The 24,093-nt window shown below is 57.3% G+C and overlaps 2 protein-coding genes across 7 annotated transcripts in view; both read left to right on the top strand.

Moving 5' to 3' along the window:
• Nucleotides 1–1,065, top strand: part of CLTCL1 (clathrin heavy chain like 1) — a 35,840-nt gene extending 34,775 nt beyond the window's left edge. For 4 of the 6 annotated variants that reach the window (XM_062590486.1, XM_062590479.1, XM_062590480.1 and 1 more), the window contains one exon: nucleotides 287–1,065. In XM_062590486.1, the coding sequence (XP_062446470.1) occupies nucleotides 287–402 (116 nt within the window). In that variant the 3' untranslated portion in view covers nucleotides 403–1,065. The remainder of the gene's footprint in view (nucleotides 1–286) is intronic. The other 2 variants (XM_062590484.1, XM_062590485.1) reach the window with 1 other exon arrangement.
• A 7,535-nt stretch (nucleotides 1,066–8,600) lies between these two features.
• SLC25A1 (solute carrier family 25 member 1) lies at nucleotides 8,601–23,611 on the top strand. The gene is made up of 9 exons (XM_062589921.1): nucleotides 8,601–8,688; nucleotides 17,880–17,987; nucleotides 18,358–18,457; nucleotides 18,802–18,940; nucleotides 19,749–19,833; nucleotides 20,137–20,241; nucleotides 20,852–20,967; nucleotides 21,533–21,606; nucleotides 22,072–23,611. The coding sequence occupies exons 1-9, from the start codon at nucleotides 8,601–8,603 to the stop codon at nucleotides 22,184–22,186; spliced, it is 930 nt and encodes a 309-aa protein (XP_062445905.1). The 3' UTR covers nucleotides 22,187–23,611.
• The last annotated feature ends 482 nt before the right edge of the window (nucleotides 23,612–24,093 follow it).

The raw sequence follows: 24,093 nt of genomic DNA on the forward strand, positions 1-24,093 counted from the left end.
GGCTTTCAATATGGTCTCTTCAAAACAAGCCACATTAATCACACTCCCGGTATCAGTTGGATATTCATCCGAAGTCTGCCTTGCTTTCTTAATTTTCTGATGGCAAGAGCAGATGGCCTTGGTGCCCATTTCACGTGGTGCATGTTGAATTGTAGTGTAACATGCTAGTATATGCTTGCACAGCAGCTGGTTTTAGCTAAAACCTCATAATCCTGTCCCATAGTACTGCTGGTGTAAGGAAAACCTTGGTTCTTAAACTAACTTTCTTTTTCTCATGTTTTTCTAGGCCAGCAGTTGATGTTGACAGCAGGCCCCAGTGCAGTACCTCCGCAGGCAAACTTCCCATATGGATACACAGCGCCAGGATTCACCCAGCCGCCTGTTTATGGTTTCAATATGTAACTAGCGCTCTGACAGACCTTTGCTGTCTCTGTTCTCTTCCTTCCCGTCCCTTTTTAACTTCTCCAAGAAGTGTACAATGGTTCTAAGGCACAGATGACTCTCTGTTGGCTGAACACTTGCTGCCCTGCTCAGTGAGGAGACTTCAACGGATGCCTGTTACTGTTATTTATTGATTATTGTCCGGTTACATTTCAACCTCTGCAAGGCAGCTTTTGTTAATGACATTGTGAGACTCTTGTCTGAAGTTAAGGCACTATTTCACTAACTCATATAGCAATAACTGCTTGAGGCCAGGGGGAAGAGAGCATTTTTTTTTTCTTTTGCAAAGCCCATTGAAGGCAGCTGGGAAAATGCCTGGCACCAAGTTGTTAAAGCTTTAGCTGAAGCTACTGAAGTAGCAGGGATGTCAACAATTTGGTGAAGCATCTCCTTAATGATGATTTGTTGAAAGCTTGTGTACATCTGACTACCCCATTTTCTTTGCAGTCTCATGTGCAAAAGAAAATGAGCTTTCTAATATTTGTGCTCTGAATGTTTAGAGGAATATTGGGAAAGTTTCCTTTTCTGGACAATGCTGTTGGGGTTCAGGTGGAGTCTGTTCTATATTTTCTGGAGTAAATCTGAGACTTAAAGAAAATAAATCTTCTCATACCAGAGAGCAAACATTTCCCAGATCCTTTTTGTTTAACAAGAGGAGAGCATGTTACTCGTTGACATTAAATGGTACTAAAGGAAATCTCAGCTGTGTGGCAAGTGAACATTGGAGTGTGCATGGGCTGCAAAGTACTAGAGATGCAAGAGCACAGTGTCAGGGTTGGGGCGGGGGGACTTGCTGCTAAAATATTGAGGCAGTAGGGAGGGCTGTAATCCTGACTTTTATTTGCACCTTTAACTGATTCTGGCAATGGCTTCCTGTCACACCATGTTCTGACCCTTTCTGGTGGGCAGTCAGCACCATCTGACTTGACAGTCAGTTAACTGTGACTCAGTTTTGCTATGCTGCAGTAGTATCAATAGCGTGTCAACCACCCACCTCTTTCTTTGAGAATGCCAACAGGGATGTATTACTACTTTGTGCCACTCTTCAAATACATGTATCATTAACATTTTATGTACTTAGATAACAATGTATAATTTATGGTTATGAATCTTGTGCTAATCATGAATATTATAAAAGTCCAACTATAAATGTAAAACTGCAGTATCCACTGTGTGGTTCTAGTCTTAATATCTTGGGGGTGGGAATGCTCGGTAGTAATGCACTACCACAATAGCACTAGCTTCTTAATATCGCAGCTAAGGGTACCAGGCAGGAAAAGGGACACTTGTCCAAATCATCTAGCATGGACTGCTTAGCAATTAATTTAAAAGGGAATTGCAGTCTTCCTTTTAACAAGGGAGCAACACAGCTTGTCATGTGACTCCTTCCTGCAGCATAACCTGTGCACATGCTTTCATGACTTCACTCACACAACGGGAATAGTGCAAGCTCAGTGTTGTGCTGGGGGCGACGCTTCAGTCTTCGTAGTCTTCTCCACTAAAATATTTTAATATAAGCTTACACCTTTCATACTGAATTCTGCTTTAACAGGACAAAACATATTTGAATGCCAACCATTGAAACAGATCATGAAATCAATAAGAGCAAACTATGCCTTGGCACAGTTCTAATGAGTATGTTGTCATTTCTGTCATATAGGGCAGTGACCAGAAGGTGCCATATCCACTTTCCTAATACAAGCCAGGGTTCTCTTAGTGTTGCTATAACCTACTAAGCTTGGTTTTATACCCATCAGCATTCAATGGCTCAGCTTGAAATACTGAGCAGCTAGTAAGTGCAAGCAAACCTATACTCTGTCCAGACTTAATCCTAGCAGGAATTAGCCAGATAATACACAGCTACTTATAGTTTACGCAGCTACTTATTTGCAAACAGATCCTTGTATGTCAACAGGAATTTGAGTCAGCAGCTGGAACTGAAGACCAGTTTGGGGATTAGCTTGTGGGATGGCTGTGGGAGTTTTCTTCCTTTCACACAGGAAACTCCCTGTGACTTTATAGCGGCAATAACAGGCTGAGAGTGCAATACAGTAAACTGCTGGATCAAATACTAGCATGTCTTATGACCAGTAGAGAATTGAGCTAATCTGAGGATCCTTGATAGCTTCAGTCTAGGAATCTAATTACAGGAACATAATGGTGTTCTCAGTACAAGGTTGACTTTAGTTACTCTGCTGGTATCTTAGGCCCTTGCTAAGTGTAATGGCTTTTGTGAATTCAGTGATCTACTTACATTCTAAATTGCATCTAGAAACATATTCCCTGAACAAACTCTTGCATAACAGAGTACTCCACTATCTGATTCTCAGTTAAGTCATTCTCAGCAGGAAATAACCCCTCTTTAACCTTAAAGTGGAGGACGTGATCCAGTTTATGAAGTTCTAGTGTCCATCCAAGTTTTCAAAAGTTAAATAAGATTGTCTTGCAGAAAACCTCATTTAAAGCTTAAGTTTCTTGCTGATTCTCACCAGAGTAGTAAAACTGGGGTAGTGCTATGATGTTCAAGGGTCTGTTCCTGCAGAACTTGCAGAGTGCAGGATCTGGCGATTAACTTCTGGGCTCATGATACGGTCAAATAGTAACTTGATAGAGACCCTTTGTACATGGTTTTACGTACACATGCTTATCCTGTGAGAAGCAAATGATGGATTTCCCTCTGTAGCTCCTCTCAGCCCTCATTGGGGCTTCCCCCAGTCTGGCAAACTGTGATATCAGAGATGACAAGCAATTCATAAGCATTGCCATGCGGCTGCTTTAGTGGCTTGTAAGCTAGGTAGAAACTGATCTCTCAACAAATGACTGCAGGGACATGTGCTGATCTTGGCATAAAATTCTGACCTGTGTTCAGCCTCTCAGTCTGCCAGTGCCAGAGCTCCTTGCACTATGCTTTGTTCCCTCACATCTTTAAAGGTTACCGGCGTCTTGCTACAGACACTGAGTGAAAGGGTAGAGAAGAAAGAATGTCTAACAAACAGCTGCTGTTGGAAGCAAAATTCCCATCTAGGCTACTGCTGTCTGCTCTGTTGAGTCAGATGAGCCAGCCCTGTAAATTCAGGAAGAATGCATCGCAGTGGTAAGTTCTGCTTCTTATCGTCAACGTAAAGTTGTGGTGCTTAAGACCTACGTTTCTTTAGGGCTATACGATGAAGTGGTAATAGAGCAGAGGAAAATGTAAGTTTTTGCTACTTAGAAAACACGAGAATTCTAGGCAGCCTATTCAAGTTGGTAGTAGTTAGGGGGTGATAAGGGCAAAAGTAGTAACCTTGAGGTCCAACACTTAATTATGGTGCAATAGCTTTTTTTTTTTTTTTTTTTTTTTTTTTTAAAGCAATTACACTGCTAAAAGCTGGCACTTAGCATGACGTGGACCCCTTATTAAGGCTGTAGAAAATAGGAAACAACTTTTTTTTTCCTAGCAAAACCAGTAACAATTACTCAGAAGCGTAAAACATTTTTCCTGTGTTTCTTAAACTTTAAACAGACAAGCCAGTCCTTCATTTTCTGATGTCCACTGAGTTAAATGAGTGTAGATAAACTTGTACTTTGTCACATGTGATATACTTGGGCAAAGCTGTTTATTAAAACAAGATACAGCATGGTTAATGTTTATGTTTCAGTGTGACATTTTAATTGGCAGGCTAGAACTTAGCCACTGAGAAACTAATAGCATGATTAAAATGGTATGACAGTGGGTCAAATTTGTACTGAAAAAACCTTGAGAGGCTAGAAAACTTACAAATTTTGGAACATGTAGCACTGCATGTACCAGGTTCCCATAACAAGCAGTTTAGGCAGTTTATATACTGCCTTGTGATGGAGCATGTTTCTTATCTGTAGAATTTGTTTCTGTATTTCTGGGTTCTTCGTGTTCCCTTGGGTGTTCTTTGGCTTGTCACTTCTGTTTCCAGTCTGAGTGCATTTCTTTTTTGTTTTACAGTGTATCCTGAGAGTGTTTCAATCTCACTTGTTCTCACAAAGTGGATTTGGAGCATCTTGAATTTGTGATGAAACATTATTAACATAGAACTGATAAATGCTTAAAGACATGAGTGCTTCATAACATTGGTGTATAATTAAGTTGTATGCAAAGTGAATTAGTGCTTGCTATAGCAACCTGCAGGTGCAGCAGTCCAGTTTAATGGATTTTAGAGTCTTTTTATTCTTTTACACCTTTTACTTCAGCAGACATTCAGCCTTCAAAGACTTGGTGGTTGTTACAATGGCTTTGTTTTTCAGTGCTGCTTGTATTCTGTGGGCACCTTTCCAAGGGTAATGACAGCTTCTGACCTGTGTTTTACTAGCAACATGCTGCAAAATTCTTAGTGTAGGTATGTTTCAGTCTAAGTCTCTGCTTCTAGAGCCTTTTAGGCCTTTCTGGAAGGTATCAGAAATCATCAGATTTTTTTTGAGCTAAAATACTTGCTAATATAAGCTTTTAAGCATTAAAATCATAACCTGAAATACAATCAGTGAAGGGCAAGTCTTACTTTTCTTTTTTGTGTTTGAATTTAAAAATAGAGTCAAATTTGGCATTTTTTCAGTCGTGTTCTACATGGCTTGATAACTCAATGAGATTTTTTTTGTCTTGTCTGCTCTTTTTATCAAGACTTTAAAATCTCTTAATCTAAAAAGCTATAGTTCTCCCCCCATGATAATGATTATAAAAGGAAAAAAATGAAGTCACCTGATACATCCTTTTCTTCTGATCTCCAATATTATCCAGAGCACAAATTCCCAAAGTGCTGGTTATCCAGAAAGGAAGTTAGAAGCAAATTTGGGTAAGGACAAGGCTGTTATTAAGTCTCTAGACAGCAGCGTTCCTTTTGGATGACGCTTCCTCTTTTCAGAGGTATGAGGTGGGGAAATGGCCTCATATATGGTAAATCACTAACTGGGCTTGTCAACTTGAATAGTTTCTTTTACTAATATATCATGCTATGAGGAAAACATGACCATGCTCTAAATGCTGTAAGCATTGTATGTAGTACATGATTTTCAATTATCTTCTGAGTTGCATCAGGCACACTCAAAATGTTAAGGTAACAGGACTTCTGTGGGGCTCTAGGAACCTTGGAGCCCGTGTGGAGTTTTAAGCCACAGGGTTGGAGATAAAGCTTTAGCGAATCCATGTTGGTGATCTTGGTGAGTACTCTTGAGCAGCAACGGAAGCTCGTTCTGCGTGCGTGCTCAAGTGGGAATCATGCAAGTTGTTTTGGAATAGCATCATGTTCGTCATAGCCACGGTGGCTCCTGCTGCTTGCGCCTGAAGCTGGTGGAGCACTGACTCGGAAATCCTAAATACGATCTCTTCTCCCTTGAAACCAGTCTGTTATGCGTAAAGGAGCCATTTGTTCTCTCAGGGATCCTGAGAGGAAATATGTTTCCTTATCGCACTGTAAGACCGCAGGTGCTGCGGATTAGTAAGAAACATTTGCAACGGTTGATATCTGGAAAACACTTCTTGACCAATTCTGATAACAGTGGAGCTGTTTTTCCAGTGGGACACAGAGGTTCTTTCTGATACAAGGATACGTAATACGAAGTTATCTGTCCTGTATTGACTGCTTCTGATGGTCCATGAAACCAGGGTGTGTGCAAGCAATAATAAAGGAAATGTTTTTTTAGGGGAGAGGGAAGGATGGGGCAGGGGAGTAAACAAATTGGAACTGATCAGGTGTAGTTATGGTCTCTGTGCTTTCTAGGATCATCAAAGGTTCTGTCTGCAATCAGTGTTTGTGTTCATTAAAAAAAAAATCCCTTGTGAAAGCTGCAGAGGGAAGGTTTTCATTCTGGTTGCTTTCATCCTGAGTAGTTCTTTTCAATTCTCTGATTGCTAGCTCTGGAGGGATGACATGACTGTGTATTTAAAAATACAATAGTACTTGACTGTGTATTTAAAAATTCTTTTATCTGTTTCTACGGCAGCAGGAACAAGTGCCAGCCACCAGCCATGAAAATTCCTGGATCCAGAGCAGTGAGATACAGGACTTGATAACCTGTCCATAACAGTAGCTGCCCTTTTATGTGTTGACCACCCTGTCCCTTGGAAATGCTCTTGACCTCTCAGGCCTGGTCAAGTCTTTGCTAAGATTTAAGTCACTTACGGGATTTAAAACACACCTGTTGCAACCTCTAGTGTTTCAGAGGCTGCTTATCCTCCTTGGATGGTCTTCTCCTTCAGTCTTTCTGCTGACAAATGCTGTTAGCAGCTTCTTGGAGGTCAAGTTGTGATGGCTTGTAATCTGCCATGTGATTAAATATGAATAATCCGTTCCCTATTCAGCAAAGTAAGCACCACTGTTTATCTCATTGAGACTGCTGATAATTAAGCCTGTGCTGAAATACTTTCTTGGAAAGGGATGACACTGTGCCCAGGTCTTGGTGGCTTGATGATTTGGGAACCTGTAACAGCCAGTGTTTGCCATGAAGGTAATCATGGCCTCACAGCAGTAGTATACATGTCTTCTAGCATGCACGAACATACTATGATAATTTCATGGAAAAACAAGAAAGTTAGTGAGGTGTTGCAGACATTAATCAGAAATCTGCATGCATTTCCATTTGCTTGCCATCTTTAAAAGGAGGATTTATCTTATTTTTTGCCATCCAAGTACTGTTAACCAGATCACTAACTAGCTGTCCTGCCTCTATGAATAGGACTATGAATGTTCGTTCCTTCCTGTTGTCTTTATTCCTCTTATGCCTTGAAAGTGGCTGCTGTGAGCTCCAGATAAGCTGAGTACCGGGATGGGAGCAACTCACTGGCTTATGTAAAAAGCAGAATAAGGTGGACGATAGCAACAAAAAACATGCGTTTTTCTTCTTCCCCTTACTTTCTCAGTGCTGGACTCGAAGTGAAGAGGTGACTGTGTGTGGTCGTGTTGAAGTTGGAGCATGACCGTAAACGTGAGCCTCGCGGTGGTGTTAAGGTGGCCCTGGGGCTCTGTGTTTGCACAGGTTCGAGTGGTCAGCGCTCATCCGGAGAGCAGTGCCGGGGTGCAGACTCGGCTTTCATGCTGGTGAAGGAGTGCTGAAGTCTTGCTGACAGAGCCTTTGAAGTTCAGTAGCGTGCTTGGCTTGGCAAGTGCATGAGGATGTGGAGCGCACGGCCTCCCTGTGGTTACAGGTCTACGTAAAGGGGTCTAGATACTCCTGGCTGCTGAAATGGGTCTCTAGCTGTCAAGCATTAAGCAGAAAACAAAGCGTCCTGCACTGGTGATTTTGTGCAGGAGAGCTGGGCGGGTGCTGCAGTGGAGCCGGCGTGCAGAGGAGCACGCGGCGTTGGACGGGGTCCGTCCAGGCGCTCTCCTGCGTGACCGCGGCCTGCAGCGGAGGTGGGTACGGAGAGCGGTTCTGCCCACCGCTGTCCTGCACGCCAGCCCGGGGTTGCATCTTGGCCATCACCTTACGCTCGATATGAGGCAGCAGGGTGGATTTGCCGCTGCGATCGGCAGAACCCTGTTCTGAAATGGTTTGTAGTTTTGGCTTCCTCTTCTGGGAGCGGGGGCTGCAATGGAAGCACGCGTTCGTTTTCAATGCCAGCAGACTAACGGTGCTTCTAACTCCCGAACTGTCCTTTCTGCCGGCGGCTGAGCCGCAGAGCCGCAGCCGTGCTGCTCCCCGGCCGCGAGGCGGTGAAGTTTCTCACGAGGCCGGCTGCCCGCCTGCTGCGCCGCGATCGCAGCGGGCCGAGGCCGCAGCGGGCCGCCGGCCTCGACGGGCGGACGCTGCACGCGCAGCTGGGGAGGCTCTTGAGCATAGCATGGCCTGCTCAGCGGAGGCCGGTGGCTGCCGCGGGGGGAGGGAGAGCGCGGCGGCCCTCCAGGACCCGGCTAGCCTCCCCCGCCTTCCCTCACATCCGAGACTGGACGGGAAACGTGGGTTTCTCCCCAGCCCTCTGCCCCGCGGCTGTCAGCCGGGCGATTCGAGCCGAACTTCCGGGCGCCGGGGGCGGGGCCTCCGGGCGGGGGGCGGGGCCTCGCGGGGTGGGGGCGGGGCCTCCGCGGCTCGCCCCGCCCCCCGGCGCCGCGCGAGGACGTGACGCGGCGGCCCCGCCCCGCGGCGGGCGCGGCCCTGAAGTAGCGCTGCCGCCGCCGCCGCCGCCGCCGCCGGGCCGCGCAGCCCCCCGCGCCGCGGCCATGCCCGCCGCCGCGCCCCGCCGGCTCGCCGCCGCCGCGCCCGCCGGCAAGGCCAAGCTCACGCACCCCGGCAAGGCCATCCTGGCAGGTGAGGCGGCGCCGGGGCGCGGGGCGAGCGCGGAGCTGCGGGCCCCGAGCGCCGCCGGGGGCTTGTGCCGCTCCCGCGGGCTCTCCGGGAGGGAGAGGCGGGGGGGGACGCGGCCGCGGCGCGCCGCTCCCTGCGCGGGGCGAGGCCGGCGGAGCGCGCAGCCCGCGCCGGGCGGCCGCACGTGGCCCCGCCCGGAGGAGCCTTGTCGGGGCTGCCGCGGGGCGGGCGGGGCCCCGCGGGGCGCTGCTCCGCGCGCGGCGGGGCCCCGTGGCTCCTTAGCGGGCAGGAGTCGCGGGCGAGCCTCCGCGGCGGCCGATTGCGCTGAGGAACCGCGGAAGTGGGAGAGAGCTGGTGTTAAGCCTCGGCCCCGCCGCCCGCCCGCCGCGGGGGCGCGGCGCCGCTTGCGCGTCTCTGTGCTGGCTCCCAGCTGTTTGATGTTCCTGGGGTTTCTCAGGCAACTGTCGGTCTGCCCCGCAGGTGTCTGTGCCCCAGAGCTCTGTGTTTAAGAGAGCCGGAGGTGTTCAAAGTGGGCTGGTGTACTGTGCTGTGTCAGCTGCCCTGTGCCTGTGTCCCAGTGGAGTTAGATATCCAGCCACCATCACGCCATGGGTGGATATCCACCGCCAGACGGGAGCAGGGAGCGTCTGGCGCTCCCTAAGAGGTGGAAGTGGAGTTCTTGCTCCAGGAGCTCTCCTCCTTCGGCTGTCACAAAGGACAAAGGAAGAATTACGAGCAATTTGCAAATGGGCTGGTGTTTGTCCAGCTTTAGTGTCTGGAGCTGTATGCCAGGGCAGCAGTCCGCCTTGCTGTGCCTCAGCTGAGAGCGCTGCTGGCAAGTGCATCGGCGCAGCAGAGCCGCCCTGGCCGCCCGGGTGGGCGCCGCCGTCGGGACTTGGCTCCGGAGGTGCTGCGCTCCGGGAAATCTCAGTCCTTTGCCTTCAAGCAGGGGAATGCCTGGTGGGTTTGGGTCTCTGCTGTTCTTTTATTCCTGCGTTCCCTTTGAGAGGGGAAGAACCCCTGACTCGGCTCTGAACTGATACTGTGGAGTTGGTCTGGGGATCCTAGTCCTGGATCAGAAACCACACAGCTGTATGACACAAAGGCTCAACATAACCTCCCTGAGTTTAAGCTTGGCTAAAAGACCGACTTGCACACACAAAGGCAGGCTTTTTGCTGAAATGAATAATAACCATGTCTTTACTTTCCCTGGAGATCTCCTTGCTTGTTTTTTCGGGCACCACAACGCATTTAGGTCAGCTTGAGACCAGCTTGCAGAGGACCGTTCAGAGCCCGGTATGACCGCTTCTGGTCTCAGTGTAAGAAGCAAGCCCCCTCGCCCCTGCCCTCCGTGGGAGGACTTCCCTCCTGGCTAGCAGAGGCTGCCTGCGAATGGCTTTGCCTGCCCTGCCCGGAGTTAAGTACAGCCTTGCTCTGTTTTTAGCCAGCTTTGAAGCCCATGGTCTGCTCAATCCCACAAGAGCTACCAGCTGCCCTGCTCCTGGCCTGTGGTTGGTATCGCTGTGAGCCACCACCACCCCCCCCCCCCGCCCCGGACTGTGGTCTGGTGTGCTATTGCTGTTCCTGCCTGCTGTCACCTTCCCTGGCCAGGGAAACGGCACTTGTAGATGCTGTCCTACGCTGTTCCTGATTTGGAAGGAGCCAGAAATGGTTGTGGCAGTTGCTCTGATGTTTGCCAGACACACTGAGTACCACTGGGAAATGGCGATGTCTTTCAGTGGTGGGCACTGAGGTCCCATTGAGAGCACCAGCAGGAGTGAGGAGGGCTGTCACCCTGGGGCATTCAGCATGCAGCTTCAGCAGGGAGCCTGGGGTTACTTGGAAAACAAAGCAGTAACTAGGGCTCTAAGTTTTTTCTTCTTTGCTAGTCCCTTGATATGATCCCTCTTAGGACACATTGTTCCTACAGGAGAAGGAAGTTGGGGGCTGGGTGTGAAAGCTGCAACTTGCTCCCTACAAAGCAGGACTGCTTTCTCGAATGTGCCAAGTCCCTCTGGGCTGCCAGGGCCTCCTGGGGAGGAGTGAAGCAGGTTGTGCTGCTTGGGGGTGGCTGTGGGTCCTGTGCATTCGCTGGCTGCTTCTGCTGTTGAGATGTACATGGATGTCAGTTGGGGCTCACTGAAGAGATGTTCCCCACATGCACGTTGGTGCTAAATTAGAGGATCCAGATGGTGGGCCCAATGCAGCACTTTGTTCTGAGGGCCGTGGGAAGGATCAGCAAGTATGGAGGGAACTGGTCTTGCTAGGTCTGCTGGTCATTTGGGTATCATACTGGGCTGAGGTTTCTGCTGGCGCATACTGTCCTTTGAGCATGTCCTTGCATGCTTGTGAGCTTCCATGGTCTGCAGCTACTGCAGTATCTTAGAGCAGACCCCAGGCCTTAGAACTGTGGTGGGGGAAGGAGGCTGTCAAAGTGCAGGACTGGGAAACTGCGTCGAGCTGCTCAGCTTCTTTGGTCTGAATTAATTCTGGGTGAGCTGGGGTTAAACCCAAGCCTTGAACTGTGTGTTTCTGAGATCTTCACATCTGCTCTGCTTGACATTCTGCAGGGTACTGTTTTCCCCTGGTTGATGTAAATGATCAGAAAGAGCCATCCGTCTTCCTCGACGATCAGCGAGGCGAGCTGACAGCTCAGGGATGTTGCAGCATCTCTCATGTCTGGTGGCCCTGCACAGTGCATGCCAATGTAGAGTCCCTGCTCTGATGACCTTCTTCTTGTTGGTTGAGGTCTGAAGGCCACCTCTTGTCAGCAGGAGATGGGTTTTGCTACCTGTTTTCTCCTGCTATGCTCCAGTGCTTTGTACCATCAGGCTCCAGCTGTCATTCCCCCCATCCCTGCACCCACTGACATCTCGGGGCCAAATCAAAGCCCCCAGAGAGACGTTTTGCCTGAAGTGACCGGCAAATTACTCTGAAATGAAAGATCAGAGCATCTGGCAAGTGACTAGTGCTGTGAATTAGCTAAAATGCCAGCATGTTTAAGGTGTTTTTGCCATCTTCCATCCACACGGAGCTGAGCCTGTGCTGCTAACACCAGTGAAGGCACCTGTGTTGGGTGCAAGGTGTGCAAAGCCATGGCTGGCCAAACCACGGAGGAGGCTGGTTGATAGCTCCTGCTGGGGCAGGTTGTGCCAGATGCCGCTGTGCTTGGGCTGTACCTGGAGCTGCATGAGGGCGCTTCCCATCCCTGCGCTAGTGGCTGGGGGAGCGGAGACTCCCCAGGGAAACCTCAGTCCCAGCCGTGCTCCTTCGCCCCATGCCGGGGCAGAGCTCACACTGACCTTCCTGGGGAGATGTCCAGCAGCCCTCAGCTCCGATGTCAGCTCTGTGTCGCCTTTAGAAAGATTTTTGTATGTGTTTTTATGTAGCTGTCTGAAGTGGAGCAGTGGGTCGGCCAGGAGCTGGCATTTCCCCTGTGCTGATCTCCAGCTGCGGAGCTGGGGCTCGGCGGTGCTGGAACGGTGCGCAGGGAGGTCCTGAGCCCAGACCGCGGGCTCGGCCGGCCCCAGGGGAGATGTCTGCGCTGAAGGCAGAGGGTGCCGTAACCGTAGGCGAAAGGAAATGGCTTTTGTTGTTACTTACAGCCCAGAGGTTTAAAATGTATTATAAAATGAATTATTACATTATTGTTATGTAAATGCAAAGAAAAAAAGATGCACAGGGGAGTTGTGGAAGAGCAGCCTGTTGAAACAGGACAGTTCCAGTAAGATTAGGGACAGATTACTCCATCCCAGTCCGCAATATTATCTCAGCGCTGTTTGCACAGGGCTGTTTACCCATCTGACAGCGCAGGGTGCAGAGGCACGTTCCATGTTTGTAGTGCAGTATATTCCCGAGGGGGAATCAGGCTTTTGCCAGCCTGGCCGTAGCGTGTTACCATGACGAATGTGGCCACGTATGTATTTACTGATGAACCTGATGAAACCCAGTGCTCCCTGCTGGCCTTGCCCCAGGCCAGATGGGAGGTGTGCCAGGGGCCTGGATGTCTCCAGCGCTGTGCATGGACATTTCCCGAGTGAAGGTGACCTGATGCAGGATGCTTGGTTTATTCCCCTCCTAACAGCAGTGCAGGTAATGGCCTGCTAAGCCGGCTCCAGGGAAGCAGCTGGGCTGTGAATACGGTGCTCCCCTGTGCCTCTTCACGCGTCCTCCCATGGGGCAGCCCAGGGCTGGTTTTCTCTGAGGGCTTCAGGTGGAAAGTGAAAGCCGTCAAGATGCTTGGTTCACGGGGCGCGTTGGTGGAGGGACCCGAGCGAGCCGCCGCAGGGAGCGCGCCGCCGGGCTGGCCCTGAGCCTGGCCGTGGCCGTGCCGCAAGGCAGCTCTTGGAGGCCGAGACATCCCAGGCACGATGCCCCCGTTTCCGAGCCGGGCGCCTTCCCTGATCCCATTTCACAACACGACCCACAGAGGACCGCAGCCAGCGGCAGGAGGAAGGGGGCAGGGAGGGTGGAAGCCTGTTGAGCCAGTTTCACTGCTGGAGAAATGGTAGGGTTTCTCCAGTGCTTAGACTGATTGATTAATTCTCCACTGTTTAGCTTAATTACTGTAATTGAGTGATGGCTGGAGCCCAGAGTAGCGGGTGCTGGTGGACCCCGGAGAGGGCCTGGCTGCCCTGCAGCGGGGAGGGGGGCCGGCGCCGGGAGGGCTTTGCTGGCGTAGGAGACGGGGTGCAGAGAGCAGCAGCAGTGAGCTGGAAATCGGTATTTCTGGCTCCCTGATTCTTAGCACCCTGGTGGACTTCAGTCTGTTTTTTTTTTTTTCCCAAGCAGGGAAGGATGCCCTGGCTAACAGGGAAAGGCCCAAAGTACCCTCAGGAGGGAAGGAGCCGTAAGCACGGTGGGCACAAGCCAGGCAGGGCTGTCGGGCGCTACCCTGCAGCTCCACGTAGCTTGTCTCGAGGCTTAGCCGCTCGGCGCGCGCCTTCCTGCACCTTCTGCAAGCCGGACGGCTGCCCTGTGCAGGTGGGCGCTCGAGGATCGTCCCCCTCCGCTGCTGGGGACGGTGAAGAGGTAAGAGCGGCTCTGTTCCCGGGGGGCCTCGAGCTCCAGGGCCTGCACGAGGGGTGGGGTGTTTCAGGTGTGCGTCAGCCCTGCCTTCCCGACCCTGCTGCGACTCGAGCTCTGGTCCGTTGCTTCCAGACCCTTGCGAATAATTATGCTGGCCTGATGAAAGGCTCCAGTGAGACCTGAAGTCAAAAGGAGCAAAAGGAGCTCTTCGTATGGAAATCAGGTGCTTGCGTATCTGCATGTGAAACTGCCCTTGAAACAGAGAGGCCTCGAGCCCGCGGACCCTCTCCAGGCACCTGCGGTCCTCCAGAGCCCGCGGACCCCTGCTGCTCCGCTGGGAGGAGGGAGAGGCATGGCGGGACCAGTGCAGAGGGCCCTTGCCCCCTCCTGCTCCTGACGGGAGCCTGTGCTGCTCCCCAGAAGAGGACGGTGGATGCTACCTGCGGTTTTGGGGGGGTACCTAGCTAGGGGGTTCCTCCAGCTGCAGCCGCCCGATTTGTGCTGCTCCTCAGGGCGGTGCTGGACGCTGCTCTGGGCTCTGCTCGTCTCTCCCAGGTGCCCGTGTCCCCCCGGCCTGGCGCCTGTCTCGTCCTTGCCAGGGTCCTGCAGCCCGAGCCGGGGAGCCGCGTCGGGAGAGCTGCGCGGGGGGTGGCTGGTGGCGTCCCCAGGGCCTGCTGGAGGGCCGCGCGCGCGCTGGCGTCGTGTGCGCGGAGACCTCGGCGGGCACGGCGAGACGCTTGGCGCAGCGGCTGGCTGTGCTCGAGCCGTGCTACGCGGCGCGGCGTTCGCCGGGCCGGTGCCCTCGCGCTGCCCCCCGAGCCCCGTCCCTTCCCTCCGTCCCGCCAGCTCTCCGGAGCAGCGTGCGGGAGCTGCAGCCGCGTCCCCGGGCGAAGGACGTCCTCGCTCCTTTGGCTCTGCTGCGTCCAGCTAGTAGCTGTGAGCCTCGGCCCCGGGCCTGGGCCGGGCCTTCGCTCTCGCCTGCTCTTTCACCTCCTAAGCGGTTCACGTCGGCTGCTCGTGCTGACTCTGCGGTGTGGCAAGAGCTAAAGCTGCTGGTTAAAGTCCGGGTAAACAGGTTGCAAAGCGCTCTGCGCTCCCGGCGAGGGAGGCGTGTTGCAAGGAGCCAGTGCTCAGCCAGCTTGTGGGGAATGGAGCAATTTATTTGCATAAAAGTAGATTTTTGTTGGAATAAAATGGCATGGGGAGAGGAAGCTGCGAGGGGAGGGAAGCACCTTTGATCGGTGGTTGTTCCAGGGAGGGATGAGGCCACCCGTCGGGCGGCTTGTGCTGCAGGGAGAGGAAAAGGGAGGAGAAAATTACCTAAAGGCGCGAAGTGCCTCTGCAGTGCCTGCTCGGGGCCCCTTCCCGTGGGATTTGGGCCTGGCGCTGCGGCTGCCGGCACGCGCAGCGCCGGGGGGCAGGGAGGGGAGCCGAGCTGGCGCCGCAGGAGCGGGCTTCGCTGCGGCGCGTCCCCGCAGGCAGCTGCTCCCAGGCGGCTGCCGGCTGGGGAGACCTTTTGCATCCAGCTCCCTGTCCGAGTCCGGAGGCGGCTGCTGCGGGCTGCCGGGCGGCAGCGGTTGGGAGAGCCGTGAAACGAGCCGGCGGCGCGGTCGGGGCTCCTGGCGCTCTGCGCGCTCGGAGCTGAGCTCGTGACGAGGGCCGCGGCTGACGCCCCGAGCTAGCCCGCTGCGCCGGCCGGGCGTCCTGCCCCGAGGCGCTCGGGGACGCTGCGGTCGCGGCGCTGCCCATCGCTGCCCCTGCCGCCAGGACGGCCGGGCGCCGGCGGCGGTGCGTGCCGAGCGTCGTTCCCAAAGGAGCCGCGTGCCGCGCTCCGGCTCCCGAGCGCTGGCGCCTGAGGCGGCAGCGGGCCGAAGCGTCTGCCCGGGCTGCGGCCTGGCCCCAGGTCCTCGGGGGGGTCCCTTTGGGGGCGGCCGGCCGGCCCTGCGGAGCGAGTTGCGCTTTCCTCTCGCGCTGCCGGGGCAGAGGGAGATGTGGAGGCCCGAACGGCTGCGCTCGTCTCCCGTCGCTTCCTTCTGGTACCCGTCTCCGCCTGCTCGCCTGCCCGCGCCCGGCCGAGGCAGGGGTCCGGGGGCTGGCCGAGCTCCTGGGGCGCGACTGGGCTCAGCAGCTTTTTCTCCCTGCCTGGGAGGGCCAAGCGGCCGGGAAGGCAAGAAAGCCGCCTTTGTGCCCGCTGCCAGGCTCGCGGGCCGGCCTGGCGCCACGCCACAGCTCGTCCTCGGCTCGCTGCCCGCACGCCCCTGCCCGGGGCTGTGTCCCCGCGCTGGTGAAAGCGGCTGGTGCTCGCAGGGCGGCTCCGTTCGGAGGAGCCCGCGCGCCCCGGCCTGGAGCGCCGTCGGCCCGGCCCGTGCCGAGCTCGCCCGTCTGGTGCCCGGCCTGCAAGACAAGTGGCAGAAAAACGTAGGGAAGGTGGAAGCTGGGCTGCACTGGGGGGTTCTGCAGTTTGCCCGCTGGCTCTCGAGAGGCTGTGGGTCCCTCTCTGCAGGAGTGGAGGCCTTGCCGTGGTACCAAGAAAATGACATTACGTGATAAACTTTTCGATCTCCTGGTGCAGGAGCTGGGGCTTCCTGGAGGCCAGAGCCGTCTCCCGTGAGCCCTGGCCGTGGGCTCGCCGTCCTCGAGCGCGTTCCCGGGACCCCCGGAGCCGCTGGCAGTCGGGGCCGCTACGGGCTCCCTCGTGGGGCGCTTGGGAGCCTGCTGATAAGCACTGCGCGGGCCAGGACGAGCCCTCGGCACCGCGGGCCGCTCTGGGGCTGCGCTTTGGCACGAGCTGCTGGGGAGCAGCCCGGCTTCTCTGGGTTTCCTGCCGCGGGTGGGTTTTGCTCCGTCGGTAGCTCCAGCGACCACGGCGGTGGGAGGTGACTTGGCGGGAGTGATGAGGAGCGCCGGGAGGAAGGCTCTGCGCAGGGGAGGCGGCCCTGGGGCAGGGTTAGCCGTCACGCCTCTGCTGGGGAGCAGCTCGTCCAAAGCAAACACTTCACGTGCTTTCTCTCCTGATGTAGCCACCCACAAGCCGTTATGAAAGGCGCTTTTTTCTTTTCTTTTTTTTTCCTCCCCCCGCCCCCTTTCTCTCCTGATCCTTTGCAGCAATTTCAGTGTGAGTCATGTTTGGGAGAAGTGGTTTGGCCAGATGCAAGGCGCCAGCTTGCAGCAAAGTCAGAGTTAAATCTGGCACGGCATCCTCGGAGGATGCAGCAAGCGGCAAGTGTGCAGAGAGGAGCAAAGACAGCTGGAGCCAAAACCGCTAGCTGTGTGGATGCTGGCAGCAGCTCGAGCCGTAGTGCGTGGAGGAAACGTCTTCAGCCAGCGCAATCAGTGCCCAGCAGCCTCCGCTTGCAGGGCGCAGGATGGTGCTGATTGTAATTGCACGCCTGCTGGAGCGGGGTCTGCAGCTGGGCTCCTGCGGGCACTGGGCCGCCGGAGCTGAGCGGAGGCACGTCCCGCCGCCCTGCGGCGCGTCGGGGCTGTGCCGCCCTCGGGTGCGGGGCGAATGCTGCTGAATTTGGGGTGAGCGTTGTGCCTCGCAGAAGAAACAGGATTCGAGGGGTGGGAGGCGCGTGCGTGACCCGCCGGAAGCTCGCGAGCCCCGGGGCGGAGGGGAGAGCTGGCAGCACGGGGCGGCTGGCAGCGGCTGGAGCCAGGAGCAGGGCTGCGGGCCGGGGGGGAGCGTGGGGCCGGGCAGCCCCCACCTGGGAGCACCTGCACCCCGGCCAGCATCTGCCCGCAGCACCACGTGGGTCCGTCTGTCTGACCTTGCTCCGTTCGGCTGTGCCCTCCCGGGCAGGCAAATCCCTGCAGCCACCGAACTGCGCTCCTGAGGGCTTGGGCCACGGGCCAGAAATGCCGACGTGCTGCTCACGGTGCGTGCGAGAGCAGGGCTCTGCGGCGCGGGGTGGCCCCGAGCGCGCCGGCCATCGCCGGCCCCTTCGCCATGGCTGGGAAGACATCTGCCCTGCCAGTCGGCGAAGGAGCAGTTGCTTCCACGAGCACCTACGTGAGCGGTTTCTAAAGCAAAAGGCTCGTCTGCTAACCGCTCGCGGAAACGCGGCCCTCTCCTCCTGGGAGCCGGCGGGCTGCGGTCCGTGTGTCCGCGCTGGCGCTGTGCTGCCGGGCGCAGGGCCCCCTGTATCCCCTGCTCTCTCTTCCAGGAGGCCTCGCGGGAGGCATCGAGATCTGCATTACATTCCCCACGGAGTACGTGAAGACACAGCTGCAGCTGGATGAAAAAGCAAACCCGCCTCGCTACAAGGGCATCGGTGAGCGCAGAGCCCGGGCGGCGCGTGGGCCGCTCAGGTGGGGCGTATCTGCGTGGGGCCACCAGCACCGGGATCTCCCTTGCTACCGGCGGGCAGGCGTTGAGCTCTGGTGCTGGGCGAGCCTGGTCCTTGTGCGGTGCTGGGGCCAGCAAGGGCGCCGCGTGGCCAGCGCCTCCTGGGCCGGGCCGGCGTGACAGCCCTGCCTGAGCCGGTCGGAAAGGTCTGGAGGGTCTCCGGGGGTGTGGGATGGAGCCACGAGGCTGGCAGCGTGCCCCTCTGCGGGTCTGGCGGCCGGCCGGCCGGGGGGCGGCGAGCGCGCGGACCGGGCTCGGCGGCTCGGGTGACGCCCTGCTCGCGTGCTCTGCCCCAGGCGACTGCGTGAAGCAGACTGTCCGTGACCATGGCGTTCGCGGGCTGTACCGGGGGCTCAGCTCGCTGGTGTACGGCTCCATCCCGAAGGCCGCCGTGAGGTAGGTGCCCTGTTCCCGAGGGGGACCCCGCGCAGCGATCGCCAGTGGCTCGAGGCCCGCGGAAACGGAGCGGGTTTGGCCCTGGGAAGCCAGCCGTCCTGGCCCGCCCCACGGCCACGCGGTGGGCTTGCTCCGGGCGGTGGTGGGCGCGGGGTCGTGGATCCACGTTTGCCCTCCCACGCGGCCCTGCCGTCCCCCATAACGACGCGCGGCCCGCGGCACCGCCTTCCCCTTTCTCGCTCCTGCCGGGCTTGCTTGGCCCCCCGGGGGGTGCGTTGCCGTCCCCTGGGGTGCCGCCCCGTGCCTGCGTGCCCTCAGCGTCGGCACCGCGGCCTCCTCCGCAGGTTCGGCATGTTTGAGTTCCTCAGCAACCAGATGAGAGACGAGCAGGGCAAGCTGGACAGCACGCGGGGCCTCGTCTGCGGGCTGGGCGCCGGCGTGGCCGAGGCTGTGGTGGTGGTGTGTCCCATGGAGACCATAAAGGTAGGAGGCGAAACCAGCTGTCCCAGGCCAGGGGAAGATGCCACTCTGCAGTAGCCAGCCACGTTGGCCGGGCAGCTGGAGGGGTCCTGTGTTGGGAGGGACCACCTTGATGTTGCTCTGGCATTTCCCTCACCCAAGAGCTTGGAGGAACCAGCCTGGGGGTTGGATGGATCTGGAGCGAGGTGGAGCTGGAGATCCTCAGGTTTTGGGTGCCCCCTCGTGGTGGGTCTCTGGAGACATGAGGGGAGCCGAGGGTTTGCTCTGCCTGGTTGGTTTCCTAAGGGAAGACCTAAATTTTGCGAGTATAACAGAGAGATCAGACCCTAATGCCATAGCCCCCTTCTCGTCATCTTGCTCCTGGGGGAGGAATCCCTCTGGGCTTTGCTCAGGAGCCATCACCTGTTTTAACGCTGTAAAACCTGCCCAGTTGCTTGCCAAGATGGATGCAGTGACCTGTGCCAAAGCCCCTCCTCCCTGCAGTGCATCTCCAGTGCCAGCCCAGCCTGCCTGGGCCTGCCTGCTCACAGCTGGCCCCGTCCCACTCTGAGGTTGTCTCCTTGCTTCACGTGTCCCTGCTGCAGATTCGCGTATGGACGTGATCCCTGCAGCCTCTGTTGTCAGTTCTCCAGGTTTCACTCTGCAAAACGTGCTGCTGGTCTGCGGGCATAGACTTGCGCGCGCAGCCTTGCTCGGAGTCGCCTGGCCATGTGGCTCCACTCGGTTTTAGCACCCTCTTTGGAGCAAAGCAAGAGGTGGCTTCTTGTTCTCCCATTGCCTCAGCTGGGACAAATGTCTTGTCTCCCCACAGGTGAAGTTTATCCATGATCAGTGCTCTCCTCAGCCCAAATACCGTGGCTTCTTCCATGGTGTGAGGGAGATTGTTCGGGAGCAGGGTGAGTCCCTGGGGAGCAGGCCCACGTGCTGTGGGGATGGAGCGGGGGCAGGTGGTGGGGCACGGCCTGGGACCTGCTCCCTCGCTGCTGGGCTGGGGGGTGCCTCTGAAGCAGCAGTCCTGTGGTGCGAGGTTGTCCCCGCGTGGGCCGCGAGTGGCCTGGTAGCGTGGGGAGGCTGACAGGGAGGTTTTGTGTCTGTCTGAGGATGTGGTGGTGCCACGTGGGACCCTGTCGATGTGGGACGCCTGGGGTGGTGGTGGGAACGAAGCTGGGGCTCCCCTCTGATGCCTTTCCTTGCTGCAGGGCTAAAGGGGACCTACCAGGGCTTAACTGCGACCGTCCTCAAGCAAGGATCGAACCAGGCCATTCGTTTCTTCGTCATGACATCCCTCAAGAACTGGTACAAAGGTACTGAGCGTCTTGTCCACCAGCCCTGCCTTCCCCAGGCTGTCCTGGCTGTGCCTACCAGCTGCCTGAGACCATCTGTGGGGGACACGCTAGGAGTTTCCACGAAAGCGTCCTCTGTCGTCTTGGCCTTTTGTGAAGGAGGAGAAAGGCCAGGGGAAAGGGGCACCCTCAGCTCATGGGGCTGAGCTGTCCCTGTACTGAGGCTCCTAGCTGGAGCACTATCCTCCTGCATCTCCTGAGCGCTGTGTGGAGCTCTGGGACCGCTTGGTCCTCTGCCCTCCAGGGCTGGTACCACCAGATGGTGCTCACCTCCTGCTCCCTGTCCTGCCCACCCAGGGTTACTGCTTGCCTTGCTCCTTCTGCAAATGTCTTCTGGCCTCCGGCAGCTAGTGACTGCTCTCCTGCAGTTTCCTCACTCCCCCTGTCCCTCCAGACACCGCGGGGCTCCTGCTTGCTGCACAGCACTAAGCCTACCCGTGAGCCAGTGAATCTGAGGACCTTCCTCCTGGGCTCCATCACTTCTGCTCTGCTTGTCGTTGCACCTCCTTGCACCAGTGCTCTGCCTTTGCTCCTTGCCTTATACTCCTTGTTCCACTCTTCTCTTTTCCAGGGGATAATCCCAACAAGGTCATCAACCCCTTCATCACAGGGATCTTCGGAGCCCTTGCAGGAGCTGCAAGTGTCTTTGGCAACACCCCCTTGGATGTGGTGAAAACCAGGATGCAGGTACAGCACTGGTGACGTGGGAGCCCCTGTCACCTCCTGCACCCCTGCCTCCTCTGGGGTGTTTAATCGGGGGGAAATGGAGAGATTTGAATCCCAAAGTGCTGCTGTGGCTGTGACCGGCCAGCTCTCAGGGGCTGCACCCAGAGCAAACCCTGTTTGAAGCTCAGCAGATGGTGCCCCTGCCGCACTGCTGTGCGGCCTCAAGACCCCTCTGTGTTTGATGTGGTTGAATCACTTGCTCTGGGTCACACAGCTCCTGGAGCAGGCTCCCGAAGCTGTGGGAGAACTGGGGAAGGACTCTGCATTTTTTTAAAAGTCCTGTAGCAGCAAGCTCTGTCCTTTCTGGCCTGGAGGACATGCATGGTGCTCTGAAATGGTTTGCTCAGATGGCAGTGGCTCTGTCTTTGGCAGGTATTTGTACAGATGTGGAGTATGTCCCTGCCAGAGTCAGTGACCCAAAGTTGCAGACAGTGGTCTGATTAACCTGCAGCTCCCCGTGTCGCTTCCAAAATCCATCCTGGGCACTCCCTGGCTCTGAGACTCTGACCCCTCTTCCTTCTCGCAGGGGCTCGAAGCACACAAGTACAAGAGCACCTGGGACTGTGCCTACCAGATCATGAAATATGAAGGGCCGCTGGCGTAAGCACTCAGAGCTGGTCCGAGGCTGTCGGGAGAGGGGTGGGAGCGGGGTGCCCCCGAGCTTGGGGGGCTGCGAGGGTGAGGGGGGCGTTTGGGGTGAGGCTTGGGTGCGAGGCGACGAGTGGTGGTAGGGAGGAAGGGTTGGGAAGGGAATGTGAGCACACTGCAACTTCTGCCTTGTCCCTGGGGGCTCCTAGATGGGGGTCCCTGGCTGCCATCCCGAGACAGCCAGCAGCGCTCGACTGGCTGCAGCACCCTGCCCCGGGCCTGTCTGGGCTGCAAACCCCGGAGGCGGTGCGGTGCCCAGGTCCCGCTCCCGGGGAGCAGGAGGAGCCATACGCGCTGCGTGCCGCCCCGCTGGCGTTTCCCCCGGGGCTCCTGTCCCGTTGTCCCGGCGGGAGGAGCTGAGTCGGGGAGCGGGAGGTCCCCCGCGGGCGCCCGGCTCACCGCCGCCTCCCCCGGCAGGTTCTACAAGGGCACGGTGCCTCGCCTGGGCCGCGTCTGCCTCGACGTGGCCATCGTCTTCGTCATCTACGACGAAGTCGTCAAGTTCCTCAACAAGGTGTGGAAAACCGATTGAGCACGGCCCGGGCCGGGGCCCCCGTGCCGCCTCCACCGCCGCGAGGCAACAGCTGGAAAAAGATGACCAACCCCGGAGGAACCGCACGGACCTTCCCCCCAGGAGCTGCCAAGGGTCCAAGTCTCCCACTACGCAAACGCAGGCTGGGAAAGCCCCCTCCAGCCCCCTCCCCTCACAAACCCCATGGTCTTTATTTATAGGAAGGAGCTGTGCAGCAGTTTAAATTATTAGTTGTGTGATAAAATGATGGAGACGGAGGAGAAGCTGTCTGCGAGCGCCCCAGCAGCCGGGGCTGCCGGGAGTCGCTGCGTGTCCCCGAGGAGGGCTCAGCCCGGGCGCCCCGGGAAGGCTGAGCCCAGCGCTGCCTCTCCTGCCTCCGCGAGAGCCAGCTGGGGAGGGCGAGGCGGCCCGGGGGCCCGGCAGCGCCCGCGGTCCCCGGCAGCGAGGAGCTCGAGGGGTCACCCGGGAGCGCAGCTCCTCGCTGCCCTGGGACCCCCGGTGTTTTTGGGGTGGCCGGAGAGGCCTCCCGTGAGCTGCCGTGGGGCAACGTGTCCCGCGCCTGCAGCAGGGGCGCCCCAGCTGGCGGAGGCGCTCGGGGCTGGCGCCGTGGGCCGGGGGCGAAGCGTCCGGCCTTGCGGCAGCTCCGGGCCGCGTTGGGCTCGCGAGCCCCGCGCGGCCCACGGGAAGGGGGCGGGCAGCCCCCACGGCCACCCAGGGCTCCCGGGGCAGCGGCCTCCTTCCCCCGCCGCGCCGGCACCGCGGACGCCTTGGGGCGCCGCTGCCCGCGCTCTGCCCGCCGCGGGCTGCTGAGCGGCTGCTGCCCCAAATTGCCTGGGCCCTTCTTAGTTTTCCTTCCTGAGGAGATGGGTGTGGGGGGAGCTTGGCCCCCGCCGGGCCGCCGCGGCGCTCGATGTTTACAGTTGCACCGCTCGAGGGACGCGGGCGAGGAGGCGCGCGGCGCCTCTCGGAGCTGGGCCCCGGCGCCCCTGGGCCGGAGCCGTCCTCCGCCCGGCCTTCCTTCTGCACATTCCCCGCTTCCCCGCCGTCCCCTCCGCCGCGGGGCTTCCCGGCGGCTCACCGAGCCTTACGCTGAGCTGGCACCGCGCGCGCTGCGGCTGGCGGGACCGGAGCCCTGCCGCTGCCCTGCGCTGGAGCTCGGCCGCTCCCGACTCGTGCCAAAACTTCCCGCGGGAGGAGGAGGCGGCGCTGGGGAGCCGGAGCCTGGGACTGGACCTTTACCGGTAGCAAATGCAGCCTTAACACTAGTGTATGGGAGGGCAACGGAGGAAACAGGAAAGCCTAGGAGGAGGTTTACCTTTGGGCTTTCCGCTCTTAAGCCAGTGAATGAAGGTTGTTGGTGGTTTTGTTTTTGTTTTTTTAATTCTGTTTTACATTTGCAACTTGAATAAAATCAATCTGGCTTCAGAGGCTGTGCTGGAGTCCCGGCAGCGCCCCCGAGGGCAGCGAGCAGCCCCGCTGGCCCGTGTGCGCGGGGCCTGGGTCCAGGCCCTCGCCTGTGGGTCCGTTGCAAGCACCTGGATGGGGCTCAGCGCCCGCAGCCCGCTCTGGGGGCGTCCCCCCGGCACACGCGGCTCCCGGCGCGTCCCGCGCCGTCTCCGAGCAGCCCCGGGGCTGGCTCCCAGCGCTGCCCGAGGAGGGCTGCCGGGCGCCGTGCAGCGGCCGGCGGGGACGTTGCGTTTGGCAGAGCTGGTAAGGTTGGCAGGGACCTCTGGAGATCGTCTGGTCCACCCCGCTGCTCAAGCAGGGTCACCTAGAGCGTGGACAGGGTTGCATCCAGGCAGGTTTGGAAGATCGCTAGAGAAGGAGACTCCACCACCTCTCTGAGCAGCCTGTCCCCGTGCTCCGTCACTCTGGCTGTGAAGAAATTCCCCCACGGTCAGGCGGAA

The sequence above is a fragment of the Rhea pennata genome, chromosome 17 (genome assembly GCF_028389875.1).
Source record: "Rhea pennata isolate bPtePen1 chromosome 17, bPtePen1.pri, whole genome shotgun sequence".
Classification (NCBI taxonomy): Eukaryota; Metazoa; Chordata; class Aves; order Rheiformes; family Rheidae; genus Rhea; species Rhea pennata.